The sequence below is a fragment of the Dipodomys spectabilis genome, unplaced genomic scaffold, assembly GCF_019054845.1.
Source record: "Dipodomys spectabilis isolate Male_0828 unplaced genomic scaffold, ASM1905484v1 ptg000002l, whole genome shotgun sequence".
NCBI classification, from domain to species: Eukaryota; Metazoa; Chordata; class Mammalia; order Rodentia; family Heteromyidae; genus Dipodomys; species Dipodomys spectabilis.
Genome location: NW_024870679.1, coordinates 53,057,919 through 53,084,707, shown reverse-complemented (window position 1 = coordinate 53,084,707; position 26,789 = coordinate 53,057,919). Strand labels below are relative to the sequence as shown.

At 39.5% G+C, this 26,789-nt stretch overlaps 1 protein-coding gene across 1 annotated transcript in view; it reads right to left on the bottom strand.

Moving 5' to 3' along the window:
- Positions 1–9,381: 9,381 nt before the first annotated feature.
- The window catches only part of Cmpk1 (cytidine/uridine monophosphate kinase 1), a 31,056-nt gene continuing 13,648 nt past the window's right edge, over positions 9,382–26,789 (bottom strand). The window contains exons 2-6 of the mRNA XM_042676374.1: positions 19,146–19,292; positions 14,817–14,969; positions 12,456–12,532; positions 12,105–12,201; positions 9,382–10,446 (exon numbers count right to left, since the gene is read on the bottom strand). Of these exons, the coding sequence (XP_042532308.1) occupies positions 10,405–10,446; positions 12,105–12,201; positions 12,456–12,532; positions 14,817–14,969; positions 19,146–19,292 (516 nt within the window). The 3' untranslated portion in view covers positions 9,382–10,404. The remainder of the gene's footprint in view (positions 10,447–12,104; positions 12,202–12,455; positions 12,533–14,816; positions 14,970–19,145; positions 19,293–26,789) is intronic.

The following is a 26,789-nucleotide window of genomic DNA, read 5'->3' as shown; positions in this document are numbered from 1 at the left end:
GCCTTTTGGTAGATCCAGCCTTGCATGATTATTTATACTACCAGTAAGTAACACGTTCTTACTTCAGGGGATCAAGACATCAAAACTTCACTCATACCCAAGACCCATCTTCCCCAATCTAAGTCATAGGACTGGAATCCCAGCGTCCATTTGTTGGAACAGAGTAGGAATGGTGTTCCCAGAAGCTTCCAGATGACAGCAGCTTCAGGGTGCAGTACTTTCCAGGGGAACATGCCATGAACAGCCAGCGAGGGGCTGGGGGCTAAGGGAGGAGAGAATAAGCATGCCCAGAGGCACATTTTGAGGACCTTCCATTTGGACCAGAGTGGTGATAAGAAGGGAAAAGGGGAAAGAGCTGGGGCCTATGTGTCAGTGGAGATGGTAAACTGGTGGCTTGCTTTATCTCACTCTCCCTTGAAATTTGTTTGTTTTAGTGTGGATACCAGGGTTTGAACTCAGGGCCTCTGGCTGTCAATTGGCTTTTTCTCAAAGTGCTTTACCACTTGAGCCATACCTCCCTTCTGGCTTTTTGGTGGCTAATTGGAAATAAGGAATTTCAGTGACTTTCCAGCTTGGGCTGGCTTCAAACTGCAATCCTCCAATCTCAGTTTCCTAAGTAGCTAGAATTATAGATGTGAGCCACCAGTGCCCAGGCTGGCCTTTTCTTTTTTCTTTTTTTGATGGTGGGGGGAAGCTTGTGAGGTGAGAAAATTAGGTTGGATAGGGACATGAATTTCTCTTCAAAATCTTTACCATGTCATTTTAACTGAATTAAAAAGAAAAAGAAGTATAAATACATGGAGGCAAGTTACAGAAGAAACAGATAAAGGCCTGAAGTCTTTCACCTCAGCACTGTGGGGGAGAGGGTGGCTAGTGGCTGCTTTTTAATTGGTGTGTGTGTAAGAGAGTGTGTGTGTGTGAGTGTGTGTGTAAATTGGTGTGTGTGAGTGTGTGTGTGTGTAAATATAGAACATAAAATTCACCATTGAGGCATCCTATATTATACTGTGTGACTTTCTGTGTGGTATCACCACAACTGATCTCTACAATCCTAGAACTTGAACTCAGCGCCTGGGTACTGTCCTTGAGCTTTTTTTGCTCAAGGCTAGGACTCTACCACGGTGAGCCACAGCTCCACTTCTGGTTTTTGAGTGGTTAATTGGAAATAAAGACTCTCACGGACTTTCCTGACAAGGCTGGTTTCAAACTGCAATCCTCAGATCTCAGCTCCTGAGTAGCTAGGATTACAGGTGTGAGCTGACACCAGAACCTACATCTTAATCAACGGAAACTATACGCTTTGAATAGTGCCCTCCCCCACCACCTCATTTCAACTTGGTCTCAATTAACTTGACTACTATAAATGGATTCACACAGCGCTCATCTCTTTGTGACTGGCTTATTTTACTTATTTTATGTAATGTCTTCAACATTCATCCATATTGTAGCACATGCTAGAATTAGGCACCCTTTCTTTCTTTTTGGTGATGCTGGAATGGAACCCTGGGCCTTGCACTTGCTGGGCATAGCTACATCTCCAGCCAGAGTCAGCCCTTTCAAGGCTGAATAATATTCCCATAAAACCATTTTCTTAAATAGAAGAGTTAAAGGAGAAAGATCTAGGTAGATAATCAAAGACAACCTGGTCTGTTGACTGCACGATCATGATTTTTCTGGCGTAGCAATAGAAGTTAGCAGCTTAACACAGCTGTTTTAATTCTTCACAGTTCTGCAGGTCAGAAGTTTGGGTAGGTTCCACTGGGTTCTCTGCTTATAGTTAACACAATGCTTAGAACAAGGTTGTTGGCTGGACCAGGCTTTTACCTGGAGATTCTGGGAAAGAGTCTACCTTGCAGCTCATTCAGTTGTTTGCAGAATTCAGTTATGCTCAAGCCTGGAACTGTCTTTGCTGTCAGCTGGGGCCCACACTCAGCTCTGAGAAGCCTTCCCCACTTCCCAGCATAGGGTTTGGTCCATTTTTAAAGCAACCAAGCAGCCACCAATCAAGTATGTAATCTTATGTGTCTCAAATCCCTCTGATTTTTTTCTCTTACTCTGTAGAATCATGTGACCTGTCTGGGCCCATCAGATAATCTACTTCTTGCCACCTAACATGTTCAACCCACACTCCAAGGGGAAGCGACTATACAAGAGAATCACCGAGTTTTATGAACACTCCAATGACTTTCACCCTTGGATGCCTTCCTCCTCTATAAATATGTACACATGTTGCAGATACAATGACAAGATAGGAGATGACACCAGCCAGCCACATGTTAATATATATGAGGCCTTTACATTTAGGCAGAGTGTTTTGTCCAGATTGTGATAGAAGACCAAGATTCAAGCATAAGAAAGCTTGTCTGCCTTTGCTCCACTGAAAATGGAGGATGTGCTGACTGACAGTGGCTCATGCCTATAATCCTAGCTATTCAGGAGGCTCATATCTGAGGATCCAGGTTCAAAGCCAGCTAGAACAGACAAGTATATGTCTTTTATTTCCATTTTTTCCCTCAAAACATATGGGAGATGAAAGTGTGGTTCAAAGGGTAATCAGCCTTACAGCTGAGTAAGAGCATGGGACCCTGAGTTTAATCCCCAATACTACAAAAAAAGAAAGAAAGAAAAGAAGAAAGAAAGAAAAAGAAAGGAAGGAAGGAAGAGAAAGAAAGAGAAAGAAAGAAAGAAAGAAAGAAAGAAAGAAAGAAAGAAAGAAAGAAAGAAAGAAAGAAAGAAAGAAAGAAAGAAAGAAAGAGAAAGAAAGAAAGAAAAGATGTATGTGAAGGAACTGAGGGCAACCTCCAGTGCCAAAAGCATCCATGGCCAAGAGTAAGGAAAACAGGGACCTCAGTCCTACAATCATAAGGAACTGAATTCTGCCAACCATGTGAACAAGCTTGAAGGTAGATTTTTTTTCCCAGAGGCTCCAGTGAGAGCCCCACCCAGCTGACCTCTTAATTTCGGGCTCCTGGTGCTGTGTGCCCAGAACCCAGTCTACTCCACCCAGACTTCTGACCTATGGAACTGTGAGGTAATAAACAAGTGTTGTAAGTCAGCCAGTTTGTAGTGATTTATGAAGTGATAATAGAAATCACTGAAGGACTGACCTTCATCTATCTGTTCCAAATCTTATTTTGATCATGTCAATAGAGGTATTCGAGACTGGTGGTGAAACTCATACACCATAGACAGGCAGACCTGAATTTTCTTTTCTTTTTCTTTCTTTTTTTTGGTCAGTCGTGGGGCCTGAGCGCTGTCCCTCAGCTCTTCAGCTCAAGGCTAGCGCTCTACCACTTGAGCCACAGCACCACTTCTGGCTTTTTCTGCTTATGTGGTGCTGAGGAATTGAACCCAGGGCCTCATGCATGGTAGTTAAGCACTCTACCACTGAGTCGCCTTCCCAGCCCCAGCCCTGGATTCTAAAGCTTTCTGTGGATTAACACTCAGACCTAAGCACAGTAGACATTTACTAAACCAGCAACTATAATGCTTGTTTGCATTCATTCTGTGCGTCTCTGACCAGTCTTCATTCCCTCTGTTAGAGCCTCCACTCTGCAGAGCTCCTTCCAGCCTCCTCTGCTCATTGTACTTACTCATTCTACTAGGACATACCTCTTGCTGTACTGGCTGCATTCCCTCGGAAGTCATTAATACCTTGGAGGACAGAAATCTTATTCTAGAGCTTGGCCCAGCTCCTGTTAAGAGGATGGACTTTGAGAGTGGTGGCTTTGCACAGGGGAGGAATTCCAAGCTACCCAGTGAAGTGGGCTGCAGCATAATTACCTGCCAGGCATGCCAAAAAGCACAGACATCATGACATTCTGGGGTCTTTCGGTGCTCAGCTCATGTTCTGAAATTTCTATTTGCATCACTGAAGCACAAAAGGTGAGTGCTGAAGGGTTGGGACCCCTCTCTGGTTTAGTGAGCTGGGGAAAGCAGTCCGGATTTGGACTGGGCTCATTCACTCAGTTACTTTAAGATGTGGGTGACTCCCAGAAGTCCTGCACCAGGAGATACTCAGAGTTACTGAAAATCAGGCAGGATTGGATAGCTACTGCTGGAGAAGAAGTTGTAGGTAGGAATCACATAATGATCAAACCCTGGCAGATCCAAATATCCAAGGGACAGACAGGGAACGCCGAATTTGGAGCAAGTTTTCTATGAGAGGTATGGGGACTTGTATTTGTTTGATGTGGGACAGGGAGGTGGTAAGAACAGTACAGTGGATCCTGGAAGATTGCCATTGGCAGTCCAGAGTTTCCAGGAGGGAACCAGAACAGGAAGGTTCAGGCTTGTGTGTGTGTGCAGAACTGACAGACCCAGCAAATGGTGACTGCAGGATGGATCCTGGGCGCCCCTTGGTGGCCACATGGCTACTTACACCTGATACCATCCAGTGCCCAGAGGATTGAATGCTTCATGTATCAAACTGGGAGGACTAACTCACCCAGAAGACTCACTCACTGTAGTAAAATTGACACGTGAATGGATCTGTGTCTGGGGTTCTTTGTGTCCATGGGCTTGTGATTTCCAAAAGTGTAGACATATGTGTGTATGTGCCATTTGTGTATATGATGTAAGCCTGTTTACAGGTGTTGGTAAGTAGGCACAAGCATGCAAGGCATGTGTGCATGTATGTACTAGGTGCTAGCATGCAAGCATAACTTTGAGTACCAGACCATGTCTCTGTACATTTGTACAGAGACATGTTTGTATTGTATATCTGTTGGTTTGATCACTTGTGTGCTTAGGTCTGAGTGCATGTGTTAATGCAACTTCTTGGGGCTTGGCTTTCCATTCTGTTACACATTGAAATAGTTAAGCACCATAATCTTATTGTTTGTTTAAAGTTTGCTCTTGGATGAAGGCCTGTTCCAGAATAACTAGCAGATGCAAAAAGCATCCATTATGTATTTTTGCAATTAGCCGAAAACCCAGAAACTTTTCTTAAATAACAGACACAATTTTGTGGGTTGCTTATTGGTGGGATCCACCTCCTCTCCCCAGCTTGCCCTGGGCCCAGCCCCAACCTAGGCCAAGCCAGGGAGGGTTTGCAAACTGCCCCTAGTGGGATGGAAAAACCATTAAGGATTCCAGAATAGAACTCAAGGGAGCTTACAGTGGGGAAGAGGAGGGAGAAAAACAGGAGAGCAGCCACCAAAATCTGAAATGCCATTGTCACACTGACTCATCCAGCCTAGCACTTCCCCAGCTTTCTTGTATGAACTCAGTTAAATAATCACAGGACAAAGTCCCCATATATTCATTTATCCATTATTAAATGTTTTTCCCTATTTCATTGCATACTCCTATTGCTTTTCCTCTCCCCTTTCCTGCCACTGCTGTCTTTTTTTCTGGTGCTATTTCTTCCTCTCCTCCATTACAAACCAGGGATCTAACCATGAGTAGCATTTCCACAAGCAAACTTTGTTGAACAGCCACCTCATGCACTGTGGTTAGCCCTTAGGAGGCAGAAACAGAGGCCCAGAAAACTTCTGGGCATTTGAGTTCATATAGGCACTGATCCTTATGATACCTTCACCTTTCACCTCACTTGTGTGGATAGAGAACTCCTATGTCCTGCGTGTCCAAGAACGTGGCTTGGGTTCCAAGTGGATTTCAGACTTAGCTACAATTTGAACAAGGTGATACTTGAGCCACAGAACTCAGAGCTAGGAAACTCTACGATCTGGTCTGTTTACACATTTCCAGTGATGGGGAAATCATGTGCTCAAACAACCTAATTAATGGATGGGCAACCTTAGGTCTTATTTCCATTGCTCCACTGTCCTAGCCTTGCCATTCAAACCACAGCCATTGCTATCTCCCTTCAGAGGCTGGCGACCATGATGGCTGTCCCCTGGGCTCTCTTCCCCTTTTGAGACTGGCAGCTAAGACCACAGGAAGCCTACTATAAGTTGGGAAGTACTTCTCCTCTTCAGTACTTTAGGTTCTAGGATGGCAGACTAGGCCAATCTCATTTGTGAGCTGTCATGTAGTTGTCGCCCATTGTCAATCTACCAAACACTAAGAGCATCTCCTGTGCCAGGGACTGTGAATGCAAAGGCAAAGAAGACTCAGTTCCTTGTCAACAAAGCAGAACAGCTGTGTTTCCAGTATCTGCTATACCCACTCATTGCAGTAAGATGGTTCCCAAAGCATCAATATCGCATCACCTGAAACTTCCTAAGAAATACAAATTGTGGACTGGATTCCCAGATTCACTGAAACACTGTGTGAGCCCAGCTATCTGGGTTTAATGAGGCCATCAGGTGAAGCGGATACTGTTTAACTCTTGAGAACCACTGGTTTTAGATTCACCTGAGGAGACTTTAAACTCAAATTTCTAGAGGGAGGCCTGAGGCATTTTTTTGTGTGTCTTAAGTCTGGTTTCAAATACATACTCCGTGTAAATGCTCAGAACCATGAATAAAGTCCTGTCCCACAGTATCACAGTGGTGGTAGAGTATCATACAATAACTTCTTTGCCTTTCTAGGCCCTTAATGGGCCTGCTGACACTGGGGTAAGAACAGAAAGAAGACACTAGGGTTCCAGGCTGAGTTCTGGTAACAACTGTCAGAGCTTCAAGGACACTCCTTCCACTATGTAAAAGTTTCTTAAGAGATATCGCGTACATGAGTGTAAGGCAAGCACTCAAGAAGCTGAGGCAGGAGGATCATGAGTGTAACCCTGGCCTGGACTACATTGTAAGAGCCTATCTCAAAAAAAGAAAAGTTATTAAGAATCTAATGTTGGGCACTGGTGGTTCACACCTATAATCTTAACTACTCAGGATAGAGGTTCAAAGCCAGCTGGAACAGAGAAGTCTGTGAGACTTTCTCCAATTAGCTAGCAAAAAGCCAGAAGTGGAGCTGTAGCTCAAGTGGTAGAGTGCCAGTCCTGAGCAAAAAAGCCAAGTGAAAGCATAAGTACCTACATGTCCAAGCACCAGTACCAGAAAAAAAGAAAAAAAAAGTCTGCTCCAGTTTCAGGGTGGGAAGGAAGAGTAATAGGGGATGACTATCATAGAAGTAGATACATACATAAAAACTGCATGATGAAACCACTAAAATTCTTAATAGGCCAGATGTGCTAGTGCACACCTGTGATCTCAGCTTTGCTGGAGGCTGTAGATCAAAGGATCTCAGAACCAGGGCAGCCGGGCAAAATGCAAGACTCATGAAAAATAACTAAAGCAAAAAAGACTCAAGTGGAAGAGCACCTGCTTAACGAATGCAAGGTCCTGAGTTCAAACTCTAGTATTCTAGGGGATGGGAGAGAGAGAGAAGAAAAGCTGAAAGAATCTCACTTTCCAAGTTCAATATAGTTGCTGTCAAAGTGCTGAGGATAAAATATAATTTTTTTTTGGTCCATTGTGGGGTTTGAATTCAGTCCCTGGCACTGTCTCTGAGCTTCTTTGTGCTCAAGGCTAGCACTCTACTACTTGACCCACAGCACCATTTCTGGTTTTTGAGTGGTTAACTGGAGATAAGAGGCTCAAAGGGACTTTTCTGCCTGGGTTAGCTTCAAATGACAATCCTCCGATCTCAGCCTCCTGAGTAGCTAAGATAATAGTCGTGAGCCACCAGCACCTGGCTGTAATATAATCTGATAAAGAGAAATGCTAAGTGGTTTCAAATCTGTAGCATGAACTAGAAACTTGACTCTATAAAACAGATTTTCCATGTCCTAACACAGTAATACTGAAATAAAGATGCAATAGGTTAAAAAAATCCATCAACAAAGATTGAACACAGATTGTAGATGAATGAGATTTTTGTCAAAACATTGTTTTCTGGTCCTGATGTTTCTTTTTTCCTTCTGAATTAGTCACATTTTATGCCTTTCTATGAATTGTGTGTTGGAAGCTGACGGAAGACAATGATGTCTAAAATCATGGTGTCCAAAATCCATCTCACCTTCTACTAAGTCATCCATGCAAAAGGAAAATCATTCTTTCAATTGTTGAAAATATAACATGACATTAAAAGTTTGTCCACATTAAAAGCATGTACTGAAATAACAGGTAAGAGACCACTAGACTTGGAGTTTGTCTAGTAACCTTGTTGAACACAGTGGTTATGTATTCATTGATTGTGTATCCCTAATGTCTCAAACATGTTTTGAATGGCCAGGTTTTTTTTAACATGAACATTTGTTGCTATTGTCATCCTTTGATCTGATGACACACAATGCTCAAGAAAGTGTGAATGATCTGCAACCAAGGTCAGGGGGTCTGCATTTCTGAGCTGATTTGCTAGTGGCTAGCTACCTAAATTAAGATGGCAGACCCTGGCATGAATGTGAATAGACTGTAACATCACTTCCTATGTGTATACAGCAATTATTTAATCAATTAGCCATGTGGATAATCACATAAAACAATGACAACTGCTTTCTTACACAAACTTATACGTATCCATAAAATTACTCAAAACACAAACTGAAGATAAATGCAGATCGGTGGTATTAAGTCACATTCCTGAAACCATTTAATCAATGAAGTACTCATGAAGAGGAGTGGGAATGTGGCCTATGATTACTAAGACTTCTGGGTACATTAAACAACCGTATTTGGCAGGAGCCATAACTAGATGAATACTTATTCAGCCTTGACAAGAGCCATCACTTAGGAAGTAGAACTGGACAGAATCATGTGTCTCCGTACAAATGACAGGGACATGTCATTATGCCCAGCTGTTGGTTGAAAAAGGGCCTTAAAACTTTTCTGCCTACACGGGCATCAAGCCACAATACCAATCTCAGCCTTCTGAATAACTAGAATTACCAGTGTGAGCTACAGCGCCAGCCTGGCCTTTTGCTGGCTGCTTTGGAAATGAGTCTTACGGACTTTTCTGCCTCAACTAGCTGACCATAATCCTACAGATCCAGCCTTCTGAGTAGCTAGTATTATTATAGGCATAAGCCACTGGTGCCCAGCTTGAGATTTATGTATGTATGTATGTATGTATGTATGTGCATGTCCTGGGGCTTTTACTTAGAGCCTAGGCACTGTCCCTGAGAGTTTTTTGTTGTTTTTTGTTTGTTTGTTTTTTGCTAAAAGTTAGTGCTCTAACACTTGAGCCATAGCTCCACTTCTGGCTGTTTTGTTGTGTGTGTTTGCTTAATTGGAGATAAGAGTTTCATGGACTTTCCTGCCCATGCTGGCTTCAAACTGTGACCCTCACATCTGTCTCCTAGGTAGCTAGGATCATAGGCATGAGCCATGGGCGCACTGCTTGAGAGATAATTTTTAAAGGAAGAATGGATGTAAGAGAAAATTCCTTTGTACTTGATAATCTTGTGTAAATTTCAGCGTTTCAATGTGGTGCCTCCCCCCCCAAAAGAAAGGAAAAGAAAAGTAGCCAGGAAGAATATCAAACATTTAGAAGATATATTTATTACTTTTTTCTGACCAAAGTGCAATGATTTTTAAATCTTTTTAAACAAATAACTATGAAAAAGGTTTTCCAGAAAATAAAATACAAATAGGAAATGTAACCATTTGATCACCATTTCTAATTTAATCTACCCCTATTATTTAGTCTAGAAAACAAAACAAACAACAAAAAAAAAACCTTAAAATGAGAACAGAATCATTTTAACATAAATCTAGCACATGCATTTCAAGGTTTCATTGTGAATAATTTTGTTGAAATGAATAACACCATTGATAGAGCTTAAGGAACACGAGTCATTAGATGTGATCCTTGCCCCACACCCTCAGAATCTGTCAGAATAAGGCTGACAATTTTGTCAGGCTCTGAACTCCTGTGCCCTCAACCCAAACCTCAGAAGCAAAGACTATGTATGCCCTGTCATACAACTTTGTACAAGTCATAATAAATCAAAGTCTAAATTTTCTTTGTATAGGCGATGGTCAGTTACTTGATAAACATTAAAGCACTGCTAGAAATCCATTTTTATGACTTTGTGTACTGAAGACCTTGAGCAAGAACTGGCTTCCCAAAAAATTCCTTTGAAATTTGGTCCACAAATTTGCTTAACAGGTTTCAAATTTAAAACCTGTAAGAAAAAGAGGAAGTGGGAATCCCTAATCCTAACATGGTATAGTATTACAAGGGACAAACATGCACACTAAAATATTTTGCTCACAGAAGGCACAAACTATAAAAGGGATAGTCTTTTCAATAAAAACAAGGAACTAGCTGATACCCTTCTTTGTTTGGTGAGCACCATAATAACTACGATGAAGTTAAACCTGAATTCAGTCTATTGTTGTGACAAAATTTTAAAAAAAAATTTAAAAATCTGTCTTACTATAGATTTTCTAGCATTGAGATGTAATTTTTAAACATTAAAATTGCCTTAAAAAGGGGTTGTAGTAGCAGCTATCAAAGCAATATTCAAGCATGATTTCAAGGATGCTATAGGGTTTGAAGTTAGCCTTCTTTGTCAAAAATCTTCACCACATCATCAAAAACCTGCAAAGAAGACAAAAAGAATATTTTTTAAAGCAAATACTCTTTAAAACACTATACCTGAGTCTAATTTCCAGCAACAAAGATAAGAACCAACACAAAAATCTACCAAGTAGCTAAGTATGTACTAAAATAGTCAATTTTAACTATTACAAACTTGGATCACAGGCTGGGTGCTAGTGGTTCATACCCAGCTACTTAGAAGGCTAATAAGATCAGAGGATTGCGGCTCAAAGAAAGCCTGGGCAGAAAAGCCCAGGAGGGTCTTATCTCCAATTAGCCACCCAAAAAGCTGGAAATGGAGCTATGATTCTAGTGATACAGTGCTAGCTATGAAAACCTCAGGGACAGCGCTTAGGCACTGAGCTCAAGTCCCAGGACCAGCACAAAACAACAAAATACATTACAACATTACAATGTCTTAGCTTCAGCTATTTCACTTTCAACATAACAAATGAGATGACAAACGTGTCATTCAACTTTATTATTATTATTGTCATTCAACTTTATTATTATTATTGTCATTCAACTTTATTATTATTATTATTATTGCTTTTCCAATAAAACATACTTCTCTATAAACTACTAATAATCTGTAAAATGTATCTGGAATGGCTCTTTTAGTTCTGATCTTGAACCCACAGTTTTCTCATGTATTACTTCACCTCTAGAGAGGCAATGGATAAAAAGAACTTCCTGGATGTTCTTCCTCAGGACCTTTTTTTTTTTGTAAGAGGAAGAAGATTCAAGAATCTTGAAGAGGAAGGAGATTAGATCAATTAAGACACACTAGAAATCTTTCTAGGCACAGTGGACTCAAACCATAATTTAGAGATGGCTGATTTGTGAAAAGAAAAGCTAAGAAATTGTGGAAAACATGTACCTCTGAAGCTACTTGTCTATGAAAAAGGAAGTAACCTGGGCTCTTGAGCTAGGAAATCTGGCAAAAAGTAAGCTGTTCCTTGTCCCTGAGATGATGGTGAACCTTGATTCCATTCCCCGTCAACATCTGGATTTCCTGTCATAACCTCTCTCCACCTATAGGTAAGAATGAAGTTTTGTCTAGGACTCTGAACATTATGAACAACCTTTAAAAGAAAAAATCCTACAGTGGCTTAGTCTCTAGTTTGTCAGTCATTGTGTCAGACATTCCTATCTCAGCTGTAAATTTCAAGTAAACCCAGACTAGATTCCTGCCAGAGTCTGCTCTTTGTTCTACTCTTGGATACTGTATCACCTTGAAATTAAACCAATTCATTTAAAAGAAAAGAAAATGAACATGTGGGGTTGGAGGTATGGCTCAGTTAGTATAGCACTAGCCAAGAACTAGTGTCAGGTACTGAGTTCAAGTCTTGGTCTCAGACCAAAAAAAACCCCCCAAAACAAAAGAACAACATATTCCAAATAATGATATCCAAGATTTAGGAAAGAAGTTTGGAATTAATGACCATCTACTTCTCATGAAAAACAAGTCTAAACTTGTAAAACCTGTATTGCACCTATTCAAAAAGGAAAAAATATCCTAATTTCACATTTAGTCTCAACTGTTTCAAAAACAAACTTACCTATCATAGTATTTATTTTTCTTATAATACTTCAAAAGAAACACTTACATTTTTACTTGATTACTTTTTATTCAGAGCCAAGCCAAGAACACTTACTTCATCCACCGATTTAGAAGCATCTATTTTCTTGACTTTCCCCATTTCCTCATATAGATCAATAATTGGTTTTGTTGACTGAAGATAAGTCTGAATTCTGCAAAAGGAGCAAAACACCTGCTAGGTTCTACAGATGGATGGCCCCGCGGGGTCCACCCCCCCTTCACACTACATGATGCTCAGAGGGCAGCAGACTCCCACCTGACTCCTTCATCATGTCCTTACACAAGCCACTGTACCTAGATAAGCACAACCTGTTCTTTCTCTGGACCAAAGTAGGACAGGAATTTCATCTATCACTTCAGTTCTGCACTGGGACTAAGGTAGCTAAAACAAAAAAACAGGAAGTACCTCTTTTCCAAGCTCTCTCTGTTGTCATCACTCCTACCACTACTTTTCCCTCTCTCAAGGCACCGTTCAATACAGATCTACAGGAAAATATAAAGTTAGGTTAGAAAACAAAGGCATTAATTTACCATTCTTTTTACCTAAAAAGAAAATAAAATTTGAAGATTCAACAACAACAACAACAACAAAAACTCACATTCAACCCAATGTGTTTAACTCATTAATCAACATGTAAAATCTTTCTCAATTTAAACATGTGGTTCAATTTATATAAACTAGTTTAAATAAGTACAGAGCATAGTAAGAATTCATTCATGACTCAGTTTTTCCTCTGTGTGTATGTGTGTGTGTGTGTGTGTGTATGTTTTTAAACTGCAATAAAAAGAAAATCTGTATGTGTATGGTCCCATCTTAGATATTTTATTAACTTATTATACATATGAATTACATGCTCAAATTTTGTGCCATTTTTGCTTACTTGATAATTCCATAAATATCCAAATATTTGAATCAACATATTTGAATAAAGCATCTCTTGTTAATCATGAATAAACATTCCTTACTTATAAAGCTGCGGTAACACTCTTAAGTTAACTTTGAAGGGTAAGTGGAAACATATTTTTAGGGTTGGAAGAAGAGAGTTACATTTTAAAGTAACTCAGCACTGCAGAAAGTCTCTACTAGAGGCACATTTGTAATTCAATCTAAGAATAGCCAACTTCCTTCAAGGTACTACTTCAAATTCTTATTTTTTCAGACTGTTGGCATTAATTTAATGAAGTTTATATCACAGCTGCTGACAAGCAGAGTTAGGCCTTTTAATTAAATGGTTCTAAGAAATTTATTTATTAGTTTTTCAAAGGTATGTCTGGGTATGTTATTAGGAGTACAAAGAGGGAAGGGTTGAAATGACTTTTTTTGTTGTTGTTGGTTGTGGGTGCTATCCTTCAGCTCTTCAGCTCAAGGCGAGCACTCTACCACTTGAGCTACAGAACCACTTCTGGTTTTCTAGTGGTTTATTGGAGATAAATGTCTCAAGGACTTTCCTGCCCAGGCTGGCTTTGAACCATGATCCTCAGATCTCAGCCTCCTGAGTAGCTAGGATTACAGGTGGCCCCACTGGCGGCCCACCTCAATGACCCTTTCTTATTTTTTGTCTGCCAGTATTGCTCTACTGGGGCTTTTCACTTTCAACTTTCTTGCTTACAGCTGGCATATTACCACTTGAGTCACAACTCTAGTCCAGGCTTTGGCTGGTTAATAGATGATGGAATCTTGCAGATTTTTCTGCACAGGCTGGCTTCAAACTTAAATCTTCCAGGTCGGGGAGCCTCCTGAATAGCTACAATTACAGGCATGAGTCACAAGCACTTGGCTTTTTTTTGTAAGTTTATTTCATTCTTAGAAGATAACCCAAGCTGTCCTATATGTCCCTTTAAAATATAATGCTGGGTGTTGGTGGCTCATATCTGTAATCTTAGCTACTCAAGAGGCTGAGATCTAAGGATCGAGGTTTGAATCCAGCTTGGGCAGGAAAGTTTGTGACCCCCTACCTCCACTAAATTACCAAAAAATCTGTTAGTGGAGCTGTACTCTAGTGGTAAAGCACCAGCCTAGAGCAAAAAGAAGGCCAGGGACAGAACCTAGGTTCAAGCCCCAGAATTGACATCAAAAAAAAGAGAAGAACCTCCTCAATTTTCCAAAAACATGTTTCTTTGTCAGTAAGCAACATGTTCTCTGAAAACAATGCACACTTAATTAAATAGTAGTTCAACTTTATTATTTAACATTATTGTACATGTCAATTCTTTTTAAAAAAACAATTTTTGTTATTTTAAAATAACAAGACTTGGAGGGGCTGGGAAAGTAGCTCGTGGTAGAGTGCTTGCCTCGCATGCATGAGGCCCTGGGTTTGATTCCTCAGCACCACATAAGCAGAAAAAGCTAGAAGTAGAGCTGTGGCTCAAGTGGTAGAGTACTAGCCTTGAGCTGAAGAGCTGAGGGACAGCGCCCAGGACCAAAGTTCAGGCCCCATGACTGACAAAACACAAGACTAAAGCAAATTTCATGTTGCTAAAGCTTCTGGTGCCAAATAGCTGTTAATACTTCAACAGCACAGCACTGCTTTTGTTTACCCAATCTACTAATTAAAAAAAAAAACTGCTGCCTAGAGAAAATGTACATATAAGTAAACATCCTTTTGTTTCAGTTGCTTAAAGCCCAGGTGGGCAGATGAAGATTTTCATTACCTCATTATTACAGTCAAAAAATAAAACAAAAGGTAGGCAGATGAAGATTTTCATTACCTCATTATTACAGTTGAAAAATAAAAACAAAAGGTGGACAGATGAATATTGTCATTACCTCATTATTACAGTCGAAAAATAAAACAAAAGATACATCTGCCTTTCCATCCATGGTCTTGTTCCAACCTTGAAGATTGTCTTGATTTCTTGGAAACCCATCAATCAAGAATTTATTCTTCTGAGCATTGGCAGCCATTGTTTGATCCATTTCCTAAAGAAAAAAGGTGGTTAAGTTTTAATATTACATTAACAAAGTATGATTTCTTAAGCAGTAGTTTATTTTGTTATTACTCTTTGAACTATAAATAAGGTACATGGCTATTATTCCAGCTGGTAGGAGGATCACAGTCTGAGACCAGTCCTGGGCAAAAATGTAAGACACTATCTGAAAAATAACTCAGGGTTGGGAGCATGGCTAAAGTGGTAGCTTTCCTGTCCAGCAAGCATGAGGTCTTGAGTTCAAGCTCCAGTTTCACCAAAAACAATAACAACAAAAGCACACATAAAGAACTGAGTGAAGCGAGCCCAAGGCCTTGAGTTCAAGCCCCAGTACCAGTACCAAAAAATAAACCAATTGGAAATGAACCATTGTTTCAATATAACTGCCTCAGATGGCTGAGCTACATTTTGTGTAGAAAGTAAGCATATCCTACAGGATGTTGAGTCTCCCTCAAGGGTCCATGTGTTAAAAGCCTGGCCTGTAGGGTGGCATTGTTGGAAGGAGTCTTTTAGACTCCTTAGGTTATTGGGGGATACACTCCTGAAGGGGACTGTGGGACCCTGGCTTCTTTGTTTCAAATTGTTTGCTTCCTAGCCATGAAGTGAGCAGTTTGCTCCTATGTGCTCCCCACCAATATCATCCAGCATCCCTACCATAGGCCCAAAACAATGTAGCCATGTGATCTCATACTGGAACTCCAAAACTACAAGGCAAAAACACACATTTTCTTTTTATAAGATAACCATCTCTTCTGCTACTTAAGCCACACCCCAGTCCTTTTGCTGATTTGTTTAGGAAGATTCTTATACTTTACCCTGTCTACCAGGGACAGCAATCCTCCCATTGGTACTTCCTGTATAGCGGAGTATAGGTGTGTACCATTATGCATGTTCTGTCCTCTGCTTTTATAAGTATTATTCAACCTGATTAGAATAAAAGTCATGTTCAGAATCTTTATAATAAATAATTCTAGCCAGGCGCCGGTGGCTGAGATCTGAAGATCACAGTTCAAAGCCAGCCAAGGCAGGGAAGTCTGTGAGACTCTTATCTTCAATTAACCACCAGAAAACCAGAAGTGGCCCTGTGGCTCAAGTGGTAGAGTGTTAGCCTTGAGCTGAAGAGCTCAGGGACAGCGCCCAGGCCCCAGAGCTCAAGCCCCATGACCTACCAAAAAAAAAAAAAAAGACAAAGATAATAAATAATTCTAATTGGTATCTTTTCCTGCATAAGAAAAAAAGAGATAATCATCTCATGTATTTTGTTATATTGACAGAAAACCAACTAACACTTTACTTTCATAAATATTATGTTCACATATAGATTACTTTCACATATACATTTAAAATTATAAATAATTATGATAGCAAGAATTGGAAAATAATCATTCACCAAGATCTATGCTCTGGTTGTCTAGAGACTCTGTCTTGCCTTCCTTTTTTTCCTAAATCATTCTACTTTGGTAAGAGGTATGCTGCCTCTTTCCCCCACTTTCTCTTCTCTCTCTCTCTTTCCTCTGTCTCTCTCTTTCTCCTTTCTCTCTCTCTCTCCTTCCCTGCTTTCCTTCCTTCTTTTTTTTTTTTTTTTTTGGTGCCAGTACTAGGGCTTGAACTCAGGGCCTCATGTTCTCTCTCAGCCTTCTGAGTAGCTAGGATTATAGGTATGAACTACCAGTACCCAGCCCTCACTTAGCTTTTTCACTCAATGCTGTCACCCTACCACCTAAACTACACTTCCACTTCCAGCTTTTTTCTGGTTAATTGCAAGCAATAGTCTCTTCAATTTGCCTGCTTAGCCTGGCTTCAAACTTTGATCCTAGATCTCAGCCAACTGAGTAGCTAGGATTACAGGCACGAGCCACCAGCATCCAGCTTTTTCTTAGTTTTCTTTTTTTTGCCCATCCTAGGGCTTGAACTCAAGGCCTGGGCATGGTCTCTCAGCCTCTTCATGTTCAAGGCTAGCACTCTACTACTTGAGCCACAGCGCCACTTCAAGCTTTTTCTCAGTAGTTTATTAGAGATAAAAGTCTCACAAACTGCCTGGGCTGGCTCTGAACCATGATCCTCAGCTCCCAGCCTCTTGAGTAGCTAGGATTAAAGGACTGAGCCACTAGTGCCTGACTCAGCCTTTTCTTTTCTTAAGACAGCATCTTATCATAGGTTCAAGCTTGCTTAGAACTTATTGTATAGCTCAGACTGACTCAAACTCTGGATACTTCTGCCTTATCTTCCCAAGTGTTGAGGTTATAGGTGTGTACCACAACTGATTGAACGTATACTGACTCTACAGGTGCTTGTTTTTGCTATAATTTAAGTCAAATAACAAGTCTTTGAACAAAATTAAAATTCTTATAATAATAATCCTCAAGTGGATTGGACAAAAACTCAAGTTCTTTTCAAATTAGTAATACTTGGTGGATTTTATCTTTTTTATAACCTGAAGCTAATTACATCTAAATGTCACTGGCTGCCCCAAAACCCAAGTAGAAATAGAAAGGAAACAATACATTCAGAAAGATGGCAAGAAACTACATTCAGGAAGCCTGAATTTGAACATAGGAATGTGTAAACGTAGATACAGATATCCAGTTTCCAAAAGCTGGCCACTTACAGTTACCGCAGAAAAAGACTGTGACAAGCTTTAGATTAGGCCTCTAGTCTGAAGCAAACTGACATTTGTTACCCTCCATCTCAAACTTCCCTTGCTCCTCAAAAACAACCATAACTGCCTAGACTCCTGATTCCTTTATCTAATCATTGGTTTTATCTCAGGGTGGCTTCTTCTCCAATATTTATAAAATGTAAAAATAATTTTTTTGGACTTTTCTGCTGAAGCATTTGTACTGTGGAAGATATCTGAAAAAGTCACAATGATTGAGCCTTATAATCAGGGAATGTGAAATGCAAGGTCATTATTCTTGCCCTTGGAGGGCTCCCAGACTAGTGGGTAACAGATATAAATGTAAGTTCTAAGATAAAGTATGCGAAGAAAGCTATGATAAAATAAAAGTAAAGCCAGGCTGCAGTTGCTTACACCTGTAATCCTACCTACTCAGGAGGCTGAGAGCTGAGGATCATGGTTTGAAGCAAGCCTAGGCAAGGAAAATCATGAGACTCTTACCTCCAATAACTACCAAAAAGCTATAAGTGGAGTACTAGCCTTGAGGGAAAAAGCCAAAGGACAGTACATAGTACCTGAGTCCAAGGCCCAGAACCAGGACAAAAAAAGAGAGACTGAAAAAGAACAGTTGTTAAAGTGAACAAAAATGGTAACATGAGGAATGGTGATCAGTGAACTTTGAACAAATGATTAGAACTAAGTGCTACAGAAAATATAATGACTAAAAATACTACCTGGTCTTGATAGGGAAGACCACTGGTAATATGCAAGAACAATTTCAATGGAGATCAAAACAGACTGAAAAAGCTAGAAAGTGAAAAAGTAGAATATAGTCTCCACTTCCCTAATGCCCAGGGCTCTGGATCCAGAGTCTAGTGAGACAGGATCTATTTACTCTGGAATGGAAGCAGGTTACTCCAGACTCTGAGACACAAGACAGTATGTAGGTACACTCTTCATCCTCAAGTGTCTCTCATTCTATCTAGATGCCTGTACGTCTCTCTGCTAACCAGGCTTTAGCTGTTTCTTGTGTGCCAAAATACCTATGAATGACTATAGTCCAAGGGGTCTACAATGAAGAGTTATCAAACAAATGCGAGATTGCTATTTTTTTAGATATCACCTTGACAAAGATGATGCATATGCCAGAAAAGGAGGCATCAAGATAGAAAGAATATCCATAATCAAAGGGTCATAAGTGAAAAAACAAAGAGAGAAAGAAGAAACAAAGATTTGCAAGAAAGCAGAAAGGAGAAGGAAGGAGAAAGAGGAGAAGAAACAAATGGAAGAAAGAGTAAGTGTCTGAACATTGGGAAGAAAGGGTCAAGTGCTCATATATGCATGTGGAATTGACCTACAGCTGATCTGAAACCAAGGCAGGGAATCCTTGTTACTGTTCAGTCTTCCTAGGTAAAAGAGTTCTCTGCCTTGCCATTCTCAAACACCATGACTACCTTCCACAAGCAAGAAATGTTTCATTAATCAAATAAAAGTGCATTTAATTTCTTGTTCTCTTGCCAATTTGAACTAGTTGACACTGACTCTTCTTACCCTCTTCAGCAAACTGATCGTTATCTCAACTGGAACAATCTTTCCTTCTTTAATGTACTTTTCAATGAGTTCACCATACTGTGAATCTGGGTTTTTCCTTTCATCACGAAGAAGTTCTCCTGCAGATAGATGTGTATAGCCATATTTCTGAAAGAAATAACACATAGGAAAAGAAATTAAAACTCACTCAACCTAGTGGTAAGACTATATATTTTTGTGTCAATTTCTACATTCTAAAATAAAGTTTTAAGGATTTTAAGGATGTCACAAAGCCCAATTTGCTTATTATCCTTAATCTTCAAAAACACCATGAAATCAATCTAAAATTTATCTAAGTGTTCAAGGCATTAACATCCCATTATATTCTTTCACAACCAGGACCCAAGTCTAAGTATTACTACTACTATTCAAAGAAACAGCAGTCCAAGTTATGGGGAAGATGGAAATGGGAGGATACTAATTTGAAGCCGTCCTGGGGAAAAAAAAAGGAAAGCCAGACTGTATCTCAAGAAAACGATCCAAGAATGACTGAATACTTCTAATCCCAGTTACACGAGGCAGCAGTCTAAGGAAGCCCAATCCAAAACAAGATTTCATCTGAAAAGTAAACTAAAAAGCAAAAAGGAGGCTGGGGGCATGGCTCAGGTGGTAGAGTACCTACTTGGCCAAGTTCAAACCACAGTGCCACATAGGAAAAGAAAAGAATAAAAGTCTAACAAAAACCTTTCTGACTCAAGACAAAAAAAAATCCCAAACTTTTAAAACTGCCAGCTATAACCAATGTCTTAACAGGAAATTCTGCTTTCTTAAACTAACATGTCTAAACTGAACTCACCAACACTCCCACAAAACCTCCTTTTTCATGTTTTCTTCTTTTTCTCAGTGAATAATGGAAATCCTACCTCCTCCATGAAATCAGCTTTCCTGATCACTTTGGACAATACTCATAAGCAAATATATTTTAGAGTATCAGTGACTCTCCACTTAAGACCAGTCTTTTAAAAATCCATTTCCTAACTTTCTACTAATGACAAGAAGTCTCACTTGTGAGCGGACACAGTGGTGCACAGCTGTAATCCTGGCACTTAGAAGGTGAGGCAGGAGGATTGCAAGATCCAGGCTAGTCTGTCCTACAAAGTGAGACCCAGTCTAAAACAAAACAAAACAAAACAAATCTCATTTGTAAAATGGGAACACAGATACCTATTTTGTAAGTCTGTGGGTTTGATTAAAAATTACCTACAACAGGGCTGGGAATGTGGCTTAGTGGTAGAGTGCTTGCCTAACATGCATAAGGTCCTGGGTTCGATTTCTCAGTACCACATAAACATAAAAAGCCAGAATTGGTGCTGTGGCTCAAAGTACTAGAGTGCTAGTCTTGAGCAAAAAAGCAGTTCAGGGACAGTGCCTAGGCCCCAAGTTCAGTCCCCAGGACTGGCAAAAAAACAAAACAAACAAAAAAACTACCAACAACAGCACCTAACACATAGTATATAACAAAAGCTATCAATTATCTCTTTGCTATTAGGAAAATATTTATCATAAATGACCACAGTTTTTTTTTGTTGTTGTTGGTCATGGGGCTTGAACCTGACTATGCATTTCTCAGAGAGTGATGTGTGATTTACTGGCAAGGATATCTTGTGGTCACTGGGCAATTTTGTTCTTGGGTGACCATCACAGTCTATGCTCCATCAGTTATTAGGCAATACAATATTTTGGGACCAAGTTAATATATGCAGCTGGCCACTGGCTGAAGTGTTACTTGTAGTGCATGCCTGTAAATATACATACACTTTAATGGTTTTGGTAGAAAACCCTATCAAGAGATATCAAATGAGATACGAAAGATCAGCAATGTATTGTTATGGTAGTGATAATCATTACCATTAAGGCAATGCCATTCGAAATGCCATGCTTGGCCAGGGTTGAGGGTAATAGTTAAGTCATATATGACACAACAGTACTATATTGCCATTTCTCCTTGGATGCAATGAGAAAACAATACAGTACTTTTAAGGATATTTTTGTTTGTTTTGTTGATTGTGAGGCTTGAACTCAGGGCCTGGGTGATGTCCCTAAGCCTCTTTGTGCTCAAGGCTAGTGCTCTACCACTTGAGCCACAGTGTCACTGAGAAAACAATATAGTACAAATGAGAATTTTGAATTAAAAGTTTCTCCCTCCATATGAACTTCCTTTACCTAAATTAAATCCATTTTTAAACTTTTTATTCTGAAGTCATGAGTATATCCAATGTTCAGTTACAATAATCAATTTATCCCAAATTTGAAAGACTACCTTAGTGAGTTCTTATTTTTCTATACTTAGTATGCAAATGTTATCTTTAATTCAGTTTTGAAATTCTAGAAAGCTGGTTATATAGTAAGAACTGGCTCCCCATTGCTCCCCCCAAAAAGGTGTTTTGGCTCCAATTGCTCCTTTTATGCATATTAACTCTTCCAATTATCTGGCTTTCTTATTTCTTATGATGAGCTTTCTTATTTTGGGCTACAGAAGCCATACATTTCTTTTCTTTCATTTCTTTTTAAATTTTGGTCATGAGGCTTGAACTCTGGGTGCTGTCCCTCAGCTCTTTAGCTCAAGGCGAGCGCTCTACCACTTGAGCCACCACGCCACTTCCAGTTTTCTGAGTGGTTTATTGGAGACGAGTCTCATGGACTTTCCTTCCCAGACTGGCTTTGAACTGCAATCCTCAGATCTCAGCCTCCTAAGTAGGAGGATCACAGGTGTAAGCCAGCAGTGCCCGGTGAAGCCAAATATTTCTATCCCTTTCTATTTCCCAAAATTGTTGGTTAAGCTCATTTTCACTTATTAAATTGTAAGCTATTGTAAGGTAGTCAGGAAGGAAAAACAAACCCTAAACAGATTATTTGATGACTGAATTTGGGTATAAAGTTGGATGAGACTAAGCAAAAACCATCATATAATCTATGTTTTAGCCATATAAAGTCCTTCCACCAAAAGAAATTGCTGAAAGCCTATTTAATTATTGTAACAGGTTTTAAAGGAAAACTCCCATAACTTACAGAAAATAGAAGTACATACAAATTTATTCAAACTGGTATTTTACAATTCTTTGTATACCAACTATAAATCCCTACTTTGATCACTAAGTATAGGCAAACTTCTGAGAGATGGGTACAGAAAGGACATTATAAAACAATGAAATTTGACTTATTTTCCCACTTACTACATACCATTTTCAAAAAGCATTTTACAACTACTGTCCAAAAAATTTTATAGCAGCTTCATTTCCCACTGTTTATTTTGGCTCCTACTTGGAAGTCTCTGCTTGCCGGATGCTCAACTCTGGTCTAATGATTACAACATATAGTCATGTTAAATAAAGGCAGAGACAAACAGAACTAAATAATGACAAGCACTCAGTGAAAATGCCAGACATATACATTACTCGGTAATGCTCTGCTGTATGAACAACATATACATAAGAAGCCCAGCTAGCAATTTCGAAATTAGTATATTTACTGTTCATTTCCTGATACTCAAGAGCTCAAATTTGCAAGCTTTATTTTGCATTAAAATGGGGTTTGGCATTATATAACTTAAGAAAAGAATAAAAAGTAGTTGTAAACTGTGGATACATAAAAATGATATATTTAAACAATTTTATAGTTTGTCAAGAAGAAAAAACACTTTACCTACAAAGTCAAAGGAAACAAAGGATGTAAATAAACACAATCATGTTTTGGGGGGGGGGGGTCTGGTCATGGGGTCTGAACTCTGGGCCTGGGTGCTGTCCCTCAGCTCTTCAGCTCAAGGCTAGCGCTCTACCACTTGAGCCACAGCGCCACTTCCAGCTTTTTTCTTTTTGCTTATGTGGTGCTGAGGAATTGAACCCAGGACTTCTGGCATGCAAGGCAAGCGTTCTACCACTGAGACACCTTCCCAGCCCCAAACACAATCATTTATAACCTATACATTTATCTTTCAATTTCTCACCCACATTCCATTTTTAAAAATCCTCTAATTGCTATTTGCTTTTTCATGCTGTATTTTCCTTAAGGATTTTGCTGAAGCTTTCCTCCTACCACACAGAATTTCAACAGCAAGAAAAAGATAACTATCACATACTAGTTATTAAGGCATCTTATTAGTAACTAGACTTCCAAAAAGCACATTTTCAAAACATTCTGCTGTTCTTAAGTAATCATTGATGCCAGTTCTGAAGAATAGAATAGGTATTTTCCAACCTTAACCAAAACTTCTTCACATTCTCTGAGATTTCCCAGTAATTAAAAAACCTAGTAAGTCACCAACTGCAATGAAGATCAACATTCACAACCATAGCAGCTTATAATTATAATTACACACTACTATCTAAACAAAAAGGTTTCTAGTTACTCCAAGTAACTGTGTAAAGTTCTCACTTTCATTTTCTCTTTATGAAGTTGAAAAACAAATCAACAACCTTTATGAATCATTACACTAAGATTTACAGGGAGAAAAAGAACACACAACAGCATTAATTTACTGTCAGTAGGAAAATACTATTCGTTCCATGGCATCAGCTCAAACACTGGAGCAATTTTCCTCACTGCCTAGCAATTGCCTTTCTTTTCTTCTAAATTTTGATAATGTGAGAAGTAGGAATGCTCCTCAGGGTAGAACACTTGTGTAATATAAGCAAAGTCTTTGGTTCAACCTCAAGCACTGCAATATAAAAGAATGAAAAAGAATTAGATAATGTGATTTGATGTAAATAACAACAAAAACAATCAAAACAAAGCACACAAAACAGAATTCACAAATGATGCATACGTGGCAAGTCCTTGAAGGCAGAAAGAGATCCAGATGCCTGGCAGAAAGAAATCCAGATGCTAAGCAACTCTTCTGGCTATACCCCAGCAGAAATGAGGCTGCAGGGGAACACAGCAAGTTTCCTCCCACCCTTAAAAGTACAGATCAAGCAGCCAAGGGCAGGAGTTTGAGCAGCCAAAGGCCAGGCAGGCCTGGAGGAAGGTACATAGAGGGATGGGGATGCAGGATATGGCTTCTATAAGTGGACATTACAGGACAGGGAACAGGGACATCATCTGCAGATAGGACATTATCAGAACAGAGATGGGTGATATGAAGCTACTGATCATCTAGCTGTGTTCCCTGAGCTCTGGGACTTGCAAAGCTGATAAGGGAGCAGTCTACTATGGCTTAAGAATGAGCAGTACATGCTGCAAATCAGGCCTAACATGTCCCAGAGTTCAGTGTCAGGTAATCCAAGGCCAGGTTATACTTGCTTGATGGGGCTTGTAACTGCAGCACTTTGTTGGACTTCCAAGGGTCTGACATAACTGTGAATATGGTAAATCAAAACTATTAGATAGCCAGGCACTAGTGGCTCACATCTGTAATCCTAGCTACTCAGGAGGCTGAGAGCTGAGGATCACAGTTCTAAGCCAGCCAGGGCAGGAAAGTCCTTGAGATTCCTATCTCCAACAAACCACTAGAAAACCGGAAGTGGCACTGTGGCTCAAGCAGTAGAGCGCTCGCCTTGAGCTGAAGAGTGCAGGGACAGCACCCAAGCCCAGAGTTCAAGCCCCACAACCAACCAAAAGAAAAGAAAGAAAAGAAAAAGCCAGAAGTGGCACCTTAGCGCAAGTTGTGGAGTATTAGCCTTGAGAAAAAAGAAGTTCAGGGACAGTGCCCAGGCCTTGAGGTCAAGCCCCAGGATTGGCAAACAAACAAAATTAACTATTAGGTGTCCTTTAGATATGCATTTATTAAGTATTTAAGACTAAGTTTACTTTGCATTATTTATATGATTAGTGAACCTTAAAATCAACATTCTGGTCATGTACTGTCAACAATCTACCTTCAGAAGAATACCCACAAATGTGTGAAAATTATGCTGAATCATCTATATTCATATCAGGGACGAGTTGCAAACAAGTTTTTTTTTTTTGTTTGTGTGTTAGTCATGGTGCTTTGAGACAGCATCATTTTCTTTCTTTTTTTTCTGGTGGTTAATTGCAGATGTGGGTGTCATGAACTTTCCTGCCCCAGCTGGCTTTGAACTGCAATACTCAGATCTCAGCCTTCTGAATAACTAGGATTGCTACAGGAATGCACCCACTGCCTAGTCAGTAAACAGTATATTGTTTTACAGTCTAAAAAGTGTTATGAACACTCTGTAAAGATATAATTTGTGGGGCTGGGAAGGTGGCTCAGTGGTAGTGTGCTTGCCTTGTATGCATGAGGCTGTGGGTTCGATTCTTCAGCACCACATAAGCAGAAAAAGCCAGAAGTGGAGCTGTGGCTCAAGTGGTAGAGCACTAGCCTTGAGCTGAATAGCTGAGGGACAGCACCCAGACCCAGAGTTCAGGCCCCATGACTGGCCAAAAAAAAAAAAAAAAAGATATAATTTGTTTCAAAGGTGTATTTCCAATACAACTTTTTCCAATTAGTAGAAATTCTCTTTGAGAAGGCTTTCCAAAACAGTACTTGTCACTCCTATTAGAGCATCCTTTTCTCTGTCACAGTATCTCACATATTACTGGCCAATTTTTTAGGATTTCTTTTTTGTTGTTGTTATTAAGTAGGTGTACAAAGGGGTAACAATTCCATAAGTCGTTATGAGTACAATGCTTAAGATTTTATCTAGTACCAACTGCAAAGAATTAAAAATGTTTTTTTTTCTACAGTAACCACTATTAAAGGTTATCGTTAAGAAAGTCTATATCCAATGGAAGAAAAGCTAAGTATCATTAAATTGCTAGTGAATTTCCAATCTCATTTTAGTTTGTCCTCATTGTATTTCTAACTGGGTGCGCTATACTTAACCATGACTACTAATTACGAAATGTACAAGTTATAAATGAAATTAAATCCTTTCTTAAGCTAAAAGCTTTAGCAGACAAGACTAAATTAACACAAAGCAAATTGCTTCCTCTAACTAAAGAGTGGTATTTTGCATTCTGCAAAAGAGAAAAGAGGGATATAATGTACTCAACTACAAACAATTATAACCCTTTTTGTGTAACTGGGACTTGAACTCTGGGTCTCTTGATCTAGTTTGGCATCTTTACTCACAGCTAGCACTCTACCATTTGGGCCATGTCTCTAGCCCAGGAAAAAAGTCCAGCAGACTATATCTCCAAACCTCCAACCTTAGGTATCAAATTCCCAGTGTCTATGATTACAGATGAGCACCTTGCTACTATTTCATTTTCCCCAATGTTTCCTCCTTCATATAAAAGAACCTTGAATCAGGCAATATTTTATATCTATAAATATTTATCTACAAAGTATTGGGCAATATGCTGATTCAGAGGAGGTAAACAGGTTATATTTAAAAAGGATACAACAGTGGTTTGCATTTACAAAATGACTTGAGTCCTACTGATTAGCAAAGGCAATTCTTATTTTCACAATTTTATGTCTTTTCCAATTTTGTCAGCTTAGGGAAGAAGGTGAATCTTCAGAAGCAATGGCAAGACAGAACCATAAATAAAACTAAGAGAAAAGGGGAGTCAAGAGCCTCCAGGCTGTTAAAACCTAGACATCACTCTAACATTTGCCAGAAGGCTTCTCTGATAATTGAGGATGGATTGTGTTATCTGATTTATATAACAATGGCCCCTACAGCATCTGTGAATTATAATTTT